Genomic DNA, 18,925 nt, shown 5'->3' with positions numbered 1-18,925 from the left:
ACAACTCCATGTTCCAACTCAGAGAGCCACACTGATGTCATGAGGACACATATTTAAGTCAAACCTCGGAGAGAACTTGACTTTTACTGGGGGTCGGTACTGACCTTGATGGCCCCCCAGGCCTGGTGGGAGAGGAACTCCATTGGGCTGGGGGTTCCTGTCTGGACTGGAGCTCGAAGCAGGAAATCCAGCTCTGCGGCGTTGACTTCCTGGTTCACTAGGAGAATCTGCGGTTTTGGGGAAAAATAACACTGTGATTCTTCAGCTGTGGTCACGGAGACTGGAGTTCTTGGGGATTGTCACTTGGCGTAATTACTGCTGCCTTTAGCTCGAGAGCTTGCCCATCAATTTTGGCTGTTTAAAGAGGGTGGATTGGAAGGGTATATTCATGCAAATTTCTTCTGTGTGCATCTGTTTTCAGCCCAAACACCAGCACGACTTAAATGCACACAGAGGATGACTATATATCTTGGTTAGCAAGTATTACAGATCAATCATAAGTGCCACGGAGTATGTGCCTGCAATTTAATTGAGCAGATGACACATATACAAACAACATGATTTGAGGCGCGTGTCAAAGCGACATATGAATATATGCAAAATAGAAACGTATATAGAAATCAATAATGTGAAAGGGGTTTTGAAGTAGAGGACTGACTTGCAGGCGGAAGGAGGAGGAGATCAATCCAGCCAAGATTTCTGTCTTGGGGTCTTGGGGAAGCTAAGAGGCAGAGATAGTAAAACAGGAATGGTGAATTTTCCAGGGAAGGAAGGTTGAAGGAACAGGGGCTTGGAGGGGCTTAGAGAGGCATGTGTGTACGGCGGAAAGCCTCTGGCTTGGCTGTGGGTATGATTCACAGGGAGAGGTGGGATCCAGGTTTCTTTGTGAAGGTGAAGCTGTCTGGGTCGCAGCTGGGAATAAAGAGGATTAGTGTGATACAGGCATGCTAGCGTGCACCCACGAATTCAGACACTGAAACATAAAAGCAGCACAAATACATGGCAGACTATCTGACCTTGAGCATTGTAGGGGGTCTTGGGTTCATAGAGCCGGTGCTATACGCTTACTTATACATTGGAAAATCCTGATTCTAAGTGGGAAGGAAGGTATGTACAAAGGAGCGATGTTTTAAGGCTTTTTGATGTTGGGATTAAGCAGCAGATCAAGGTCTCTTTCTGATGATGCAGTGACATAGGAAGTCCTAAGTTCCAAGCTCCTAGGAACCCAAGCTGTTAGAACTTCCCCAGATGTACTGTGGCTACAGCCATGGAAAGCCCTGCTAGGTCAGAGCCAATCTGATTGACTAGGTGTGGTTTCTGGAGTACCATTTTGAGAAGGATCCCAGATTACCCAGTACCAGCAGGAAAAAGCTAAATGATTGGTTCAGGAAGTCTGCTCCAAGTGGGACAATGGCCAATTAAGAGTGTGGGTTAGCAGTGCACGGGCACATGTGGACTGGCCAGGTTGAGCTTGTTTGAGAAATGACATCAAACGAGGTTTCCTTAACGTTTACTGACTTGATGGTAAATATGACTTGAGGAAAGAGTTTTGAGTTACTTTTTACCTGAAAGGTGAGCTGGGCAAGGTAGGTGAGCTTATCACACTCGAAGAGGCCGCGCGTGGTGTACTGGTACACCGAGAAGGTTATGCTGTCTATTAGATTGGCAACTCTCTCTTTGACACTTTCACCGGGAGCTGCCTTCTCCACAGCTTTCTGGAAGACAATGCTGAAGGCCTAGAAGTGAAGAAGAATCATAGGCAATCTATAAAACCCCCTTTCCTGTGGAGACTATTTTAATTTTCTAGTCTACTCATTGAGTGCTTCTCCCAGCACTTCCTGCTAAGTAGAGATACTATTAAGATACCACTATGCTATAAGGGACTAGAGAGATGGCTCAGAGGTTAAGACCATGGACTGTTCTTCCAGGGGACCCAGGTTTGGTTCCCAGCACCCACATGGCTGTTCACAACTGTCTGCAATTCTAATCCCATGGGATCTGACAGCCTCTGAGGGCACCAGACATCATGTTAGCTCTTAGTCCTTCCCAAAATGCATCTTGGAATTTAACTCTGTCTCGAGTTCTTAAGAGGGTGGACACTTATTTTGACTATGGTATTTGGAGGTGGGGACTTTGGGAGGTGAGGTCATCAACAGTAGGGCTTCCATGACTAAATCTTGGTAACTTTATAGGGGAGAAAGAGTAGGACACAGGAAGTACCAAGTGATGTCCTGTTCAGCTTCCAGACTCTGCCAACAAGCAGACTGTCAGCAGAGCTAGCCTCTAGACCTTGGACCAAGAACTATGTGCCAAAATCAACTTCTCATCTTTATGGCTTACCTAGACTGTGGCACTATCTTATTAGCAACACAAAATGGTTTCATAAATGTGCATATTGAATGTTGATGAGTGCAATCAATGAGAAACAAATGGGTTGTAGCCAAAGGACATGATCCAGGAAGTTTTGATTGGATAATTACCTAAATACAAAGATGATACAGCCAGCAATGACTATTTGAGTTAGTGATGCTACCTAATCGATGACATAATTCTTGGAGCATAGAGAACATGTTCCAGACAACTTCATTTTCTGAAGCTGACCCTGGCACATAATGGGTAGCGAGAATTATTTCAGTTTGTGACTTGCCTTTTCTATTAGAATCTCAGATGCCGTGCTTGTTTCTGTTAGCTGTGCATTCATTCTCAGAAGTCCTTGTAAGTATTTTTTTTGTCCCATTGTCTTTTCCTGCAGTGATAGGAACACAGCCCCCTTTAAATTTCTTCTCTAAACTACAATAAGGGCATGGTATGAAAAAGAAATTTTGTGACCAATAACCTACCATTTTAAAATTGGTGATTTCTTAGAAAATAACTATTTGGGATGCTACATTGATATGGATAGATCAAATAATGAAAGGGAATAAAAGCCAATATATTATAATTAGACTTAACTATCAGTTCATCAGATCTCTGTTTTTTTCTCTCTTTTCCTTTTTGTGACTCCAAGAAGGAAAATAAAGCCCTTTAGTCTTTACAGCATCAGTATTAGGACCTCAGTGGAAGCCATGTATGTCTGAGCCCTAGTGTTCTTCGCTTAAGACTGTGAGATGAAACTTGTTCTCTCTCTCTCTTTCTCTCTCTCTCTCTCTCTCTCTCTCTCTCTCTCTCTTTCTCTCTCTCTCTCTCTCTCAGTGCTGAGGTGTTTCTTGTTAATGAAGCCCTCAGAGCTTTTTTTCCCTTTGCTCATGACTTCAGCAAATATCTTCTGCCCATACTTAACCTAACCTGATGTGAGGTTTACCTTCCCTTAGTAGATTTTAAACAAAATAATAGCTCATTAGAGGACGCAAAGCTTCCACTCAGAGCGAGTGCATAGAATGGGGTAGCCAGCTTTCCCTGGGCCATTACTGCCCGTTTCCTCTAAAATTCCATCCAAAGGGAGCAGTCAGTAAAGACCCTTGAGCCACGGAATTGGGAGTAAGGTGATTCACAATCCAGGAAAATACCTAGAGAAATTAGAAATCCCGAGTACACGTTGCCTTTCCCTCACACTGGGTGGATTTTGGCTGCTGGTTTCTCCTCCCTGTTGGTGTGTGAATGGTTCTGAGGCTGGGCCTGATCCTCACATTCCTAGCTTCCTCCAGAAGCTCTCTTCCCCACAGAAGGTTCTGTCACGGACTCTGGCTCTCCTTGAAGATCCCCAGCAGCTGTTCTTGAGCTTTTAGGGGCTAAAGCAGTTTTTCACTTACTAGTATTTTTTATAAATTCTTCTCACTTATATGAAAATGACGAGCGCTCTGCGAGCAGGGCTGGCCCTTATGCTTGTATTCCCCAGAATCCACCCATGTCTTATGCTTGTATTCCCCAGAATCCACCCATGTCCTATGCTTGTATTCCCCAGAATCCACCCATGTCCTATGCTTGTATTCCCCAGAATCCATCCATGTCTTAGTAGGCACTAGAAAATGCTGAGCGGTTGACTGTGGGCCACTAATGCCCGAGAGCTATTAGAAAAAGTTTAAGGAGTGCTTAGACAGGGGGTTAAATGTCAAATGCTTTAAGGATCATGGCACATAAGACCAAAAAGGAAAGGGTTGGGAATTCACGGCAGAAGGCACGTGAGCACCTAGGGAGAGCAGCCTTAGCTCCAGCAAATTCATACCCTGTGGGCAGTGAGAGCGCTGTTGCCAATCTTCCTAAGAAGCCAGAAACTGGAGTTATGTGAAGTCTCTATTGACATTATTTCCTGAAGTGTAGAGATCAAACAAAGGGCTCCATAAGTGCTAGGACTAGGTGCTAGGTTCAAATCTCTTTATTATAATTTTTAAAGATTTATTTGCTTAAGTTTTTCTCTATATGGGTGTTTTGCCTGCATGCATGTCTGTGTCCAATGCCCATGGAGTCCAGAAGAGTCTCTCTCTCTCCCTTTATCTCTTTTCCTCCCTCCTTCTCTGCTGTCTCCCTCCTTCTCTTCTCCATCTCTGTTGTTTATTTCTCAAGATGTTTTCAGCTACTTAATCATTACACATTTAAATGTGTTTTCAAAGATCCAATGGGTCAGTAAACAACTGTCTTTGGTCATTCTTTACAACAATGTGAGAATCAAAAGTCTTTTCATTTTTTAGACAAATTCTGCATAATAAACTGGTCCTGAATATATGACCCCTGTGCCTCCACACCATGAGATTGGCATTACAGGTGGTCTAATATGCCACGTGACCTCTTCCCTTTTTGGAAGTCAAGTTTCAGAGCCTCCTGCCTCAGAAGCTATCACTGTATAACTTACAACATACTTCTAAGCACATATACACAGGTTTCTGGTGAACTCTTCTTTCCAGAAAGCACCGCCGTGGAAGTTCCTGGTACTTAGAGTGATTGTCAGCTACACCTCAACTAAGGACAGCATGCCATAGTTAGCTTATGCTTACTCTGATGCTGGCTTTTTACTATCTTGTAATTCTTTTGCATGTTCCTATGATAAGAATATAAGCTTACGTTTCTTTTTGAAGCCACAAATTACCATAAACACAGTTCATTTGAGCTGCAGAGACTCAAGGCTATAAGAAAGAGACTGGGAAACGGAGACATGCCATTGCCAATTAAATGAGCCTCAGGGATTGGAAGCCTGACAACTTCTCAGTTTCTTGTTACCAAACCTATACCTTGGCCTTGGCTTCCACACGTTGATTTAACTGAAGCTATTTCATGGAACTGAGGTGTGTTCTCTTTGTGCATGCATGTTGTATTCTGAGGGAATGCTGATGCTTGTCTGTCTGTCTGTCTGTCTGTCTGTCTGTCTCTGTGCCCAATCTTTCTGCTTGTTGATCCAAATCTCTGTTCAGAACTTCACGCCCCACCCCACGACATTTTAATGCCTCTTTAATTATGGTCTTTTGATGAATACACCAGGGGATAAGCTGTACTTTCTGAGAGTCCCCAAAATTTATAGGTTTTTATTTTTTCATGAGTAAGATAAGTTTAGTCAGCACTTAAAATGTGCTAAGAACTTCAGTTTTATGGGTATTTTAACAACCCTAAGTAGCAGCTTTGGGAATATTAGGATAATAAGAAAAGTAATTTAATGCTGGCCCATCCTAATTGCTAGAGTAGGTCTTTCATCAATAAAAACAATATACATTTTGGATCTCCTCCATTATGTTTTAGCTCTTTGGGGACAGAATAGCTTCTTATACTTCCTCTGTTTCTCTGGTACCCTCTGCTGCGTGCCGTCCAGTATTAATGGATATTCAATGTGCTTACTGAACAGATGGGGCCAAGATTCATTTGCAGCAGCATCCTTTCCTGTTAGAGTAAGTTATATAAGAGGTAGGGGTCTGTCACATAGGTCTAAAGTCAATGTAGCTGCTCCCTGGCTTCAGTCTTAAAGATCTGCCATCACTAATGGAGTATGTGGGTAAGTTCCCATGGTGCCCTAGGTTGGTAGTGCTATTTTGAGATTATTATGATTATGGGGGAAAACCCAAGGTGAAAGTTACCTTGAGGGAGAACTGGTACATTGGGTGGATCTTGCTCAGGTCATTCATTATGAAGTAGAGCAGAGATGCCCGGGCTGCTGCTGGCCGATAGTGCTCTCGGGCCTCGTTGATTTTCACTTCAGTTGATTTGGCTTCTTGGACCTGGAAACACAAATAGCAGTTCATGGTTCAAACCAATCAGGACTTCAGGGAAGCAGCCTGGGCCTTCCATGTGAGGAGATACCTGTCTGCATACAGAGTGCAGTGAACTGGGGGAGGGAGGGTTAAGCGGATAGATGCTCAAAAGTCACTATGATATTCCTTAGTAGAACCCAAGTGCAAAAGATTACACACTCCTAGTGTGAGGGTATCAGTTAAGGGTGACATACTTCCTTGAGCTGGGAAGTATGGAAAACCCTAAGCCCCATGTCTAATGGGAAGATGTCTTGGAAAACCAAGAAGTGCATATCACTATAAAGTAAAACATGGTAGAAGTCCAGGAAGGAAGCACAGCACAATTTTCATTCTTGTGAATGTGCGTGCATGTGTATGTGTGTGTGTGTGTGTGTGTGTGTGTGTGTGATGCTGGGAGTTGATTGCAGAGTCATGCACCTGTCAGAAAGTCTTTCACCACTGAGCTACAAACTTAGCCCTTTTCTTAATTTAAATGGACTAGTTATATACTGAGCCACACAGAGACTCTCCTTCAGTGGAATATTTTGTTCTCAGAGGGGTTCTTGTCTTGATAATAAGAAGAGATTTAAGTATCCAGAATATATATTTCTATAAGATTGAGTCTCTGCACATGGTCTTTAGCTTATTTTGTCCTTATATTCCAAAATAGAATAAACCCATTGGTAACTATTCCAAAGTAGATAAACTTATTGGCAACTGGAGAGTCCGTCAGGAAAAAGCAATGATCACGATTCATGGTCTCAGATCAGATTATTATAAATTACAGGTGGAAATTGTGGGGTGGTTTGAATGAGAAGGCCCTCATAGAAGGCAGCTTATATGTCTGAATACTTGATTCCTATTGGTGGAACGGTTTAGGAAGGATTAGGAGGTGCGGTTTTGCTGGGCGAGCTGTGTCATTGACAGTGGGCCTTTTAGTTTCCAAAGTCCATGCCATTCTCAGAGAGCTGTCTCTGCCATGTGCTTGTTGATCAAGAATTCAGCTCTTGGCTACTGCCCTAGCACCATACTGGTCAGCTGACACTGCTCCCCACCAGGTTAGACTCTCACCTCCTGGAACTGAGGGCCCCAAATTAAATGCTTTCTTTTATAAGTTGTGTTGGTTAGGGTATTTTATCATAGCAAAAGGAAAGTAAGACAGAAGTGGCTACCAGGAAGTGGGCTACGGCTGTGGCAGGCCTGACCACGCTGTTTTTTTGGAGGGATGTGGAAGACATCCCTCACGTGGGACTTTGGACTAGGAACATGGTTGAACACAGTAAATGGTGCTTACTGGGCCATTTTAATAGGAACACAGAAGACAGCACTGCTGAAAGCATAATAATCCTCTGTGGAGGCCACAGCTCAAGAGATTTCGGAGGAAGAAGACATTAGTAACTGGACTAGAGACCACACTTGTGAGAGTTTGATGAAGAATGGGGCTTCTTTTTGCCCCTGTACTAAGAATCTGCTTGACGCTAAATTAAAGAGTATGGAACAAAATTCACTGGCAACAGAGATTTCAAGTCAGCCGAATACTGACTCTGCCACTTGGTTTTTAGTAATCACCCTTATGAAGAATTAAAATAAAAGAGAGCAAGCAGGGCCAAAAGAAACACAACATGATAATTTTGAAATGAAAAAGAGCACCAGGAGATTTAATGTTGGAGCCAATGCTTGTTCTGAAAGGATAAGAAGAGGTCTGATGTGAAATGGAATAAAGGGAGTGGTGCTCTCATGGCAAGGTCCAACCAATCCTGCAATTTGTGAAAAAGACATTGTGTGCACCAACAAATCAGAGTATGCAAATGTCAATCAAGGAGCCAGGTGGGTTCTATCCCAAGTAGGCAGAAGAACTTGGCAGCATCAGCCATGTGGTTCTGGCTTTAAGAGTCATGAAGGATCGAAGAGTAAAGGGTGTAGGATCTTCTGTGGTTAACGAAAGTGGCACAGGCCAAGTGTGAGGTTGGGAAGTCCTTGCATTGAGACCCAGAGTGGCCACAGCGTGGAGCTGTGAAAGTGAACTGTACTGGAGATCTCAGGATGTCGGAGGTGCCAGAGCCATGGGATAGCTGCCAGGGACAGCTGCAGACAGAAGTGGGACCAGAAGAAGAGAGAAGTGTCTTGCAGTCAGCAAAACTGGAAGGGAAGAGCCACAAAAGCCCTTTGACACTGGACATAGAACTACAGGGTTTTGAGTTTGCCCTGCTGGGATTCAGTTTTGCTTTGGTCCAGTGTTTCATCAGTATGCTACATTTCCTCTCTCTTGAAATATTAATATTTATCCTGTGTGTGCCACTGTGTGTTGGAAGCATGCAATTTGCTTTTTGATTTTACAGGAGATTATAGTTGAGAGATTGCCATGTGTCTCAGAAGAAATTTTTGACTTTGGACTTTTTAAAACTGTGAATGACTGTGAGGACTTTTGAAATTAGACCAAATGCATTTTGCATTATTATGATGTGTCATAAGCTTTGTGGGCTGGGTTGGAATGTGGTGGTTTGAATGAGAATGGCCTCCATAGGCTCATATATTTGAATTTTTGCTCCCAGTCAGTGGGAATTTTGAGATGAGGAGGTGCAGTTTTGTTAGAGGTATGTCACTAGGGTGGTTTGTAAGGTCTCAGAAACCCATGGAATTTTCCAGTAAACTCTCTCAGCTTTGTGTTTGTTGATTTGGGCACAAGCTCCCAGCTACTGCCCCGGCATCATATCAGACTGCCTACTTCCATGCTTCCTGACAAGGTTGTTATGGGTTCTAACCCTCTGGGTCCATGAGCCCCAAATCAGATGCTTTCCTTTTATGTGTTGCTTTGGGCATGATGTTTCATAGTAGCAACAGAGAGTAACTAAGAACTGTTACCAAAGAAGACAATTAGAAGACTTCTTCTACCCAGCACTTGGGAGGCTGAGGCAGGAAAATCACAAGATCAAGGCCAGCCTGGGCCAAACAATGAGACCTTGTCTCAAAAACAAAGACCTCTCCTAAAACCCGCCCTTCCTCTCCACCCATGCCATAAAACAAAAGCAAAGCAAAGCAAAGCAAAACAAAACAAAACAACCAAAAAACAAAAAAGAAAAAGCAAAGAAACTTCACAAAGTTTAACACATCAAGAATTGAGGAGGATTAAACAACCTAACAACTATTAAATTAGTACACTTAGAAGCAGTACATACTGAAGAAAGCACAATGCAAAGATCTTTCAAAAAAGAGCAGGTTTTACCTGGGAAGGAATGGATAAGGATGTGTGAAAATAACAGTTATTTAGATGAAATGGTGTATGAGTTAAATAGAGTTGAAAATAAAATAAGGAAACTGGGAGAAAGGTCTGAAGTTCATAAAGATACAAAGATGGGAAATTGTGAACATTTATAGGAACTGGCAGGTAGGAAGAGGAAATCTAAATACATTTAACAGAAACGTGTAGAGAATAAAGAAAATGAAGGAAAGCTAATGTCGGAAGCCAAGAATTTCCCCAAATTAACAAAATATTGGAGCTTTCTTATTTGGAAGAAGTATATCTTTTAAGTATGATAAATATGAATGTAGCTTCACCATATAGTGAAATTGTAGGAAATCAATGATGACAATAAAATATCAAAAGCAATCAGAAAGCATAAGGTGCCTACAAAAGAATAGCAATTAGACTGAAAACGGACTCTTAACAGCAATAACAACCCACAAGATACATTATGAAAAAAGAACAAAAAATGCAAGAAAATGATTAAAATTTAAGTACTTGAAAATTGTTTTGGAAGATGCTAGATATATTGCTTAATTTTATATCTCATTAAAACATATATATTAAAGTCGCATTTAAAATGAAACACATTTTATATGTAAGCAAAAAATGTTAAAATGAAATATAGTGAGCATCTCTCAAATCTTCAAAGTCTAAGAGAAGAAGGATAAAGAAAAAGGTCAATGAAGAAGGAGCAATCTCACTCCAGTTAGAACTGCTACCAGCTCTAAGGATAGATGGAAGAGCCTTATGTAAACACGGTAGTCAGTATACTAATTTCAAAATAAAACTTCAGAAAAAAAGAGTTGGGATGGAATTACTCTGCACAGGTGAATAATGTTGATCCCAGAAGGCATGGGTCAACATGAAAATCACAATACAAGGTATGGGATACCTCCCTTTTATTCAAAGATGCCTCTGAGATCCCCCAAACAATACAGGCTATTGCTATTGCCCGTGTTACCACAACCACGAGGCAAGACCCTATTGCTGAAGATGCCATATGCTAGCTGCAAGGACATAGAAATGTTAACACAAATTAACAGAAAAATGTGTCCTTGCTGGCTAGCTTGCACAGTACTGGAAAGTTCTATGTGGCTGCTGGAGAGAAAAGGCGCCAATGGTCTTACCTAGAATTTGACCCTGCGTGATGCAATGTTGACCTTCCAGGTCAGACGTGTCTCCTCCTACAATAGTGGCATGACAGCAGTGGGGTAACTAACCACTTTCTGATTGGATTTGATGCCTGCTGTGTAGGAGGTATCCATGCTTGTTACTTTAATCTTAATCAAAACCCACGGACAGACAGAGAGGTTAAAGAGTTAAAACCTGCTATTTCTATTTTACCAAATGGTCACAATAGCAAGATGCTTCCTAAATATTTATGTTTATACCCATAAACCTGGGCTGTTCTAGCCTTGGTGAGAGAAGCGTCTATCAGCACTGGCAGAGATACATGGATGGTCAACAGGCTGAGAAGAAGAGATGGGGTGCTCATCCCTAAACAACGCATCTATACTATACTCAAGGCTCAGAGGACATCACAGAAGAGGAGGCTGAAAGAATGTAAGTGCCAGAAGATGAGGAGTATTGTGAAATGCTGTCCTCCATACATGACACAGCTATCAGAATCATCAGATCACAGCAGCTGTGGCTGCTACAGAAGATCGAGCCAGCCTGATCTTGCAATAGATGGAGTAGATGATCTCTAGGTTCCTCTCCTCCCTGAGGCACTATTGGCAGTGGGATGGTTGCTGGGGAGGAAGACTCATTCTTTATTGAAGACATGGACCACTACTAGGCTTCCCGTGTTCCTGCAAACAAAGCCACCCCAGGAGCACACTGGCAGCTCTAACTTAACTTATTGGTTATTAAAATATAAAAGACATGAATTTGGAAGGGGTCTGATGGAATAGGAAGATCTGGGAGAAGTTTCAGGGCAAATGAGGGGTAGATATGTGTCTTCATCTCTGTTATATTGCTGTGAAGAGACACCATGACCAAGGAAACTCATGAAAGAAATCATTTGATTAAGGGCTTTGAGGGTTTCCTTACAGTTCAGAGGTTTAGTCCATTATCATCATGGTGGGAGCAGGTGCCATGCAGGCAGGTAGTGGAGCAGTAGCTGAGAGCTACATCTTGATCTCTAGGCAGATAGAAGGGTGGGGACTGGGCCTGGCATTGGCTTTTGAAGCCTCAAAGACCACCCCTAGTGACCTGTCTCTTTCAACAAGGCCATACCTCTTAATCCTTAAAGTCCTTTCAAATAGTGCCACTCCCTTGTGACTAAGCATTTAAATGTGTGAGTCTATGGGGGTCATTCTTATTCAGACAACCACCATATGATCATATTTTAGTGTATACATGTATGAAATTCCCCAAAACAAAGGAAAAATTAAACAAAAAGTTTTAAGAAATAGTTCATTTTCTTAATGTCAATAAATTTTTTAAAGTTAAAGAACAGATGAATATTGTTGCAGAGATGTAGAAGGGGAACTTTTCTGTACTGTTAGTAGGAACGCAGAGTACTATAGCCAAGACTGGAACACTTGAAGTTCTGTAGGTGATCTTGGTTTGGTCACCGACACCTGTTTATAACTCCAGTTCCAGAGAATCTGGTATGGTCTTCTGTCTTCTGCAGGCACTAGGAACTTATATAGTACACTACATGCACTCATAAACATACTCATACATACATACATACACTCATACACATAAAATAATAAATAAATATTTTTAAAGTACCATACCCAATATGGAAAACAGCAACAAACAAACAAATAAAAACAATAACAACAAAACTGCCCAATTCATCTATGAACTACCACTGGGCACATATCTAACGAATGAAATCCACGTGTCAAGAGATAGTTTTCTACAAACAACATTCTCAATTCACAATAGCCAAGTTATAGAATCAACCAAGATGCCCGCTGACCCATGAATAAAGAAATTCTGGTAGATACCCACAATGAAATACTATTCAGCTAAAAGTATGAGCTTCTGCTATTGGTATCAAAGTCAATGTAACTAGAAGCAACTGGGTTAGGTAAAATAAGCCAGCCACAGAAACCCAACACTTTTGTGTTTTCACTCATTTGAGAAGCTTTGAAAATGGATGACACAGAAGCTGAGAGAGGATTGGTGATCGCTAAAAGGAGGGCACAATGAGGGAGTAACAAGAGAGGGGTTTGATAAGAGATACCCCTATATCTTATAGTTGTAGCATCCTATAGCCAAGAGTCTAGAAGATCTATTTCAGACTCACTAGGAAGGGATGAAAGGCTGAAGAGCGCACATGCAGTAATGCTTGAGACGACAATGCTAATTAAGAAGAAACTCTAAGAGGAACCCAACTACCATATGTCAATGATGCAAATAAATATAAATTGGGTAAGTTCAGTCGCTGAGCCTCAGAAGAGCATTCAAAAAACCTCATGATTTTCAGTCAGTGTCATTACAGATTTAGTTTTCAGTGCCCCCCTGCTTAGCACCGCTCATTAATCTCTACACGCCTCTAGTCAAATTTTATTCTCATTTTTCATAAATATCATAAATTTTTACCTCTCTCCCAACCTCATATCTCATCACTTCTCCCTCACTTGTAGCAGACAGGATTGACTCCTGGGTCCCCAAAGCACAGTCACAGAAGGTTTTTGGTCAAAGACAGAAAGCACATTTACTGGAGTTCCATAGTCAGACTGTGCATCGAGGGCCTGACTGTGCTGGCTTCTATGTAGGTACACTGTGATATCCTCAGTAATAACACTTCTCAGAGCACACCTTGCTTTACGCCCCCATGACTGTTTGGAGAGACAATCAGGAATGAGCTACCTTCATTCTTGCTGTCCCCATTCTCTAATGATCTGCATCTCTCCTAGTTGCACACGCGGACCCATAGACCAACTGTAGATTCATGTTTGCCCCTCATGCCTTATGACGCTGGAAACTGGTCTCCATTTTTCCATGGATAACTTTCCATCTCCTCTGAAGCTGACATTCTCACCAGCTCCATTGTATTAAACATCCTGACTGCTGCGAATTCAAGGCCATTCCTCAAGTGCCCATCTCCCCTTACGACCCATACATGCTGCACGTTATAGCCCCAACCACTGTCATTGAATCTGGAATATGACAGCTACTAAAAAATAACTATTATATGAATGAGAAGAAAAAATAAGACTCTTTAAAAAAGGTGACAAAATTGATGAGAAAGTTCCATGTGTTGGTTCACTATTTTAAAGAAAAGACAAGGGAAGTAAGGATGAGGAGGCAGGAGAGGTCGGCAAGGCAGGTGCTACCCTCTGACCTACGCCCTCTATGTGAGCTGGGGCTCTCTGGCCTAGGGCTGTGGACTTTCTATACTTTACAAGCATGCATGGCCCCCTCTGGAGATGGAGCAACCGCTGAGCTAGACTGGACTTCTCAGAGTTATCACAGTTTATTTCTTAGCTCAGAGCGGGAATGACCTGGCTGACTGTGACTGTTCACTTGCTCTGTTTTGAACACTTTGGACTGAACGCAGGGCCTTGTGCCTATGAGGCAAGTGTTCTCCTAATGAATAGCTCCACCCGCCTTTTATTTATTTTTTCCATTTTGTTCCTATTTGGAAAAAAGCCTTTCCTGTTTGGAAGAACTCCAGGAAAGGGAGGCCCTCAGCACACTCGTTTGGAGACACGCTGCTCCTGTCCCCGTGGCAGATGTGTGATGTCCTTATTAGAGCCAGCCTCACGATGACTGGTCTGATCTGGGCAGCAGGGAGATGCAGAAGGGCCCGTCGGAGGTTTGGTAGGAAGGGTGAAGAGTTGAGTCTCTCTTTCATCAAGTCATTCTCTAGTCTCCATGGGAAAAAGCCTTTCCAATACGCTATCCACGAAGGAAGTTATGTACTATAACTGCTTTCCCAGGATGCTATTGTCATTGAGAGCTAATATTCTGGAATGTTACCAACATTTCTCATTAGAATCAGACTTTGAGATTTTTTTTTTTTTTGCCAGCCCCGTGGATTGTCTTAGGACACAGTCACATCTGGATTACCAATTTATACAACTTTGGGGGCTATTCCACAAACTAGGGCAATTCTCTCTGGGTACCATTCCCTGCAGAAAAACCATGGCCCTTATTTGCGAAATAGAAACATCAAGTCTTTTCTGGAAGGTGGGAGCTCTGTAACCCAGGATGAGCAGGAGTCACTCCAGGATCAGACCTGGATTTTTAAAACAACTTTAAAAATTATAATCTTCCTTTATTCTCAAGAATTTCATACATGCATATAATGAACTTGATCATAACTACTCCCCCATTTTCTTCCTCCAATCCCCCCCATATCAGTCTCAACATGTCTACCTCCCAGTTTTACGTCTTTCTAGACTTTTTAGAAGGAACTTGGGAAGACGGAAACAGAAGCCAGCTTCAGGTAATGAAGCAGAGGAAGTGGAGACCAAGGAAACACCTGGCCCGGGCACTTCAGAGTGTTGTACCTTATCCTCCACCTCCGCAGCCGTCTGCTTGGTGACCTCCAGGTTCTCCACCAAGGCTGTTTCTCCCAGGAAGTTCCCCGAGGCTGAAGAGAGGCGAGACAGCAGGTTGTCCTCTAAGGTTTTGAGGGTGATTTTGAATCCGTTCTGCTGCTTCGTGAGATCCGACTGTAAACAGTAAGTAAGGAGTCAAGTAGAGATGCCAAGGCAGTCTACTCTACGAGAGGGCTGAATAAGTAACTGTTGAAGGGCTGGAGCCCCTCCCTGCAATGCTTATAACAGCAGAGTGCTTCTGAGCATGAGCAGAAGTGAGCAGGTGAGTGGGGTCTCAGCTGCAGCTGCGCAGTTGGCCATGATGAGAAATTCTGGACGTGGAAATGCAAGTAGCCTAGCCTGACACTACAGTTAAAGAGGCAACTGAATTGAGCATGCCCAGACAGCAGTCTATGAGTGCTGGCTGTACCATTTACACTGCGGTAGATGTTAGAAGGAATCCACAGGCGATCTGAAGCATATGGGGGATTGTGGGCTTGTTCTACGCAAACACCACATCATTTACACAGGGACTGGAGCATCAGCTGGTCTGGTATCGGAGGGACTGGAGGATGTAATCCCTTACTGCTTTGGAATGGAGACCATGAGCTGGCTTATGCTCTTTCTATGTTGGTAGCCTGTGACTCCCAGTCCTTATGTCTAAGAGTTCTATGCTACACCTTAGAACACAGCTAATATCACTTAAATGGAACTTGTGCACAGAGAGTCATGTCTCAGTTCTCACTTCACCAGCACTGGATGAGCAATAAAGAAGTACTTGAAAGAAACCCACCGCCTCACATAGTTCCAGCCAGATCCTTCCTTGAGGCTGGAGTGGGACTGGAATCTGAGGAGCTGTCAGGTCCTCTTTGCTTTGTGATCATTAGGCGTGGTATCCTAAAGCCCTGGGGACTTTTTATTTGTATCCTGGCAGTTGGGAGCTAACTTCAGATGACTCTAGCATCTTTGACCTGAGAAACCTCTCAATCCCCGTCAAGAACAACTTACATGTTAGGGTTTTTAGCCATGCCAATCCTTACTCACCTGTTTCTTTTATTTTTAAAAAATTTTAATCATGTGTATGTGTGTCTGTATGTACACATTTGTACAGGTGCCCCAAGAGGCCAGAAAGGGTCAGATCTCCTGGGGCTGGAGTTATAGATGGTTGTGAGCTATCTCACATGGGTGCTGGGGATTGAACTTGGATCCTCTACAATAGTGCTAAGCATTCCTAACTGCTGAGCCATTGCTCCAGCTTCTGTTCTGTCTTTTACAAACTCAGATCTCAGTCCAGCCTGAGGCTAGGATTTTCTGTTCTCTTCTGGAAACACTTTGTACCCGGAGGCTTTCAAATCACTTAGAAATTAGCTCAGATGCTAGCACCTCATAGAAACTTTCTTAACTCCTGTTTAAATTAGTCCCCTTAAGCTGTGCTTGCTGGTGTATGTGTGCGCGTGTGCTGCTCTCTCTCTCTCTCTCTCTCTCTCTCTCTCTCTCTCTCTCTCTCTCTCTCTCTCTCTCTCTCTCTCACACACACACACACACACACACACACACACGATTCTGCCAAATGGGAGGCAGAGGCATGAGAATGGTGAGTTTCAGGTCCGTATGGCCCTCATGTCCTTGTTTTCTTTAATTTCCATATTACTTGGTTTCATTTCCAGAAAAAAAAAATTCTCATTAGTAGCTAAAAAGACATTATTTCTGTTTGCATTTCTACTTCCCATGTTTCTCTGTTTTGCACTAAGCTCTACAGACTGCTACATGGTCTCTGCTGGGTCTTCCACGTTACAATCTTGTTTGTTGTGGACTCAGACTCCCGGGCTCTCTTGACTAATGCATGATGGGGAGAGTTGCGGGGAGCTTTGAATTTCATCTCACATATGTTGTGGAAGGCTGGTTTCCCTTTTTGACCTGTATTATCTAAGCTAATCACATTTAAAGAGAGGAAGGAAGGCATGCTCATGCTATGGGCTGAACTATGCTCCCCCAAATTTGTATGCTAAGACTCTAATCCCCCAATTGACGATATAGCACAGTTTTTAGGTATCAGAGGGGAGCCCTTACTAGATGAGATTAATGTTCCTAGAAGAAACACAAGAGAGGGGCTCCTTGCTCCATACACGTCTAACGGTTCATGCGAGCAGGCAGCTCTCATCGAGCCAAGAAGAAAAGCCTCATAAGGAACAGCTGTGCCAGCACCACACTCTTTGGTTCCCAGACTTCAGAAATGAAAGGACCTAGGTTTCTGCTGTTTAAGATGCCCGACCTGTGCCTTGACCTAACACAGCCCCAGCAAGGATGGCCCTGCTTCTGTTATCCATGCACAAGTTAATCCTCCTTAGTTCTAATTGTCTCCTGGGAGTATGTGAGATCAGATGGCCATGTATCAGAGCCCTGAGCCAGGCCCTGCTCTTGGGGACTGGAATGCCCAATACCCCAGCTATCCTGATGCGGTTCCTCAGCTCACCACATTCTCCCTTTCCCAACTGGGTGTTCACAGGTGACTAGGTAGGGTCTGGACTCATCTAATGTCTTGAAGAATCTATTCTCTACAATTCTAGGAAAACTGCCCCCTGGCGGCAGAGCATTGCTCCCTTCCTCAGGAAATCTCGGACACACCTTCAGCTGCTCCAGGTCTGGTCGCTCCATGCTGACCACAGCGGCCAGCAGTTGGTCCTCCAGGCCATCCCTAGTCACTGTGAAGTTGATCAGGGTGGCCTGAGCCTGCAGCTCAGGCTGGTAGTGAGGGTTGGCCAGCTTGGTGTGAAGGATGAGCCGGAACCTGGGATTGAATTCACACTCCTTGTCTCCGATCTTAATGAAGCTGAAACACAAAGGCTCAAGTGAAGGTGGGGTGCCTTCAGGTAGAATTATAGATTGTTTTAAAACAAAAGCATACTCAAACAGTATTATCATATTATAATCACTCCTAATTATGTCTAACAACTACCTAGGACCTTCCTTTGTCTTAATGTTGGGAGTGGGTTGGAAGGACTAAGTTTTGTCTCGGAGTCGTCATGTTTCATCTTTACACTGTGAAACTCGGGCACAGCTGTTCCCACTGTGTTAGTATAGATTCAGATGCTATGGAAATGTCCCAGCAGATGGCAGCACAGAGTGTGGCGGAAGGGGTAGCTGCTTGCCTTTGGCAGGGAGATCTTCTTCGGCATGCCAGTGGGCTTTCTTTATCTCAGCTAGAAAGAGAAGGGTTTTGATGGGCAAAAATAAACACAGAAGCAGGTACTGTCTAAAACACAGAAGGGTAACTTGGGGACTGAGCAGCTGGTAAGGTTCTTGCTAAGGCTTGGATGTGGTTTGTCCCCCGTTTGTCCCCAAAGATCCATGTACTGGAAGCTTGGCCTTCCATATGATAGAATGTGTGTGTGTGTGTGTGTGTGTGTGTGTGTACACGCGCCTGCAAGGGGGCGCTGGTGGAAGGTAATTGGAAGGGGCTAATGCTATCTTTTGGGAGGGGACTGGGTCTAGCAGGAGGGGATTAATCTCTGAGAGAGTAAATAAGCCTGGACCCTCCACAATTTCTTGTTCCCTGTCTCCCATGTGGGCCCCCACCTCATGTACTCCCCCCACAATGCCATCTGCCATGTTTGTATGTTGTAAAAAACACTCTTGTTGGATGTAGCTGGCCTACTTTGGACTTTCTCTTTCCAAAACTATTAAGAAAATTCATGTGTGTACTTCACAAACTACCGAGTCTTGAATATTTCACTCTAGTAACAGCAAACAGGTAAGAATGACCCCAGAGCCAACCACAGCTTCGTGTCAATTAGCACTTCTGCCATACGAAATGGAAACCCTTCTAATTCTCATTTTCTCATTCACATCAACCACCTCTTTCTGCTCTGTATCTGCTAAGCCTTCAAAGTCACAAAGGGTCATCACATTGGCAGGGAGCTGAGCACCAAGCCTCACAGATCTGGCTTGAATAAAATGTTTGTCTTAGAAGTCTTTCTGCTTTTGACCATTTCCCCATAGGGTTCCTTTCAAATTGTGCACCATGG

At 43.3% G+C, this 18,925-nt stretch overlaps 1 protein-coding gene across 1 annotated transcript in view; it reads right to left on the bottom strand.

Annotated features, from left to right (window-relative positions):
* Nucleotides 1-18,925, bottom strand: part of Dnah9 (dynein axonemal heavy chain 9) — a 328,999-nt gene that overhangs the window by 50,235 nt on the left and 259,839 nt on the right. The window contains exons 55-59 of the mRNA XM_075992137.1: nt 17,526-17,730; nt 14,871-15,035; nt 5,997-6,137; nt 1,566-1,736; nt 105-227 (exon numbers count right to left, since the gene is read on the bottom strand). Of these exons, the coding sequence (XP_075848252.1) occupies nt 105-227; nt 1,566-1,736; nt 5,997-6,137; nt 14,871-15,035; nt 17,526-17,730 (805 nt within the window). The remainder of the gene's footprint in view (nt 1-104; nt 228-1,565; nt 1,737-5,996; nt 6,138-14,870; nt 15,036-17,525; nt 17,731-18,925) is intronic.

This window comes from Microtus pennsylvanicus, chromosome 11, assembly GCF_037038515.1.
Source record: "Microtus pennsylvanicus isolate mMicPen1 chromosome 11, mMicPen1.hap1, whole genome shotgun sequence".
NCBI lineage: Eukaryota > Metazoa > Chordata > Mammalia > Rodentia > Cricetidae > Microtus > Microtus pennsylvanicus.
Note: the sequence above shows the minus strand (reverse complement) of the source record. Positions and strands in the feature narration are given on the sequence as shown.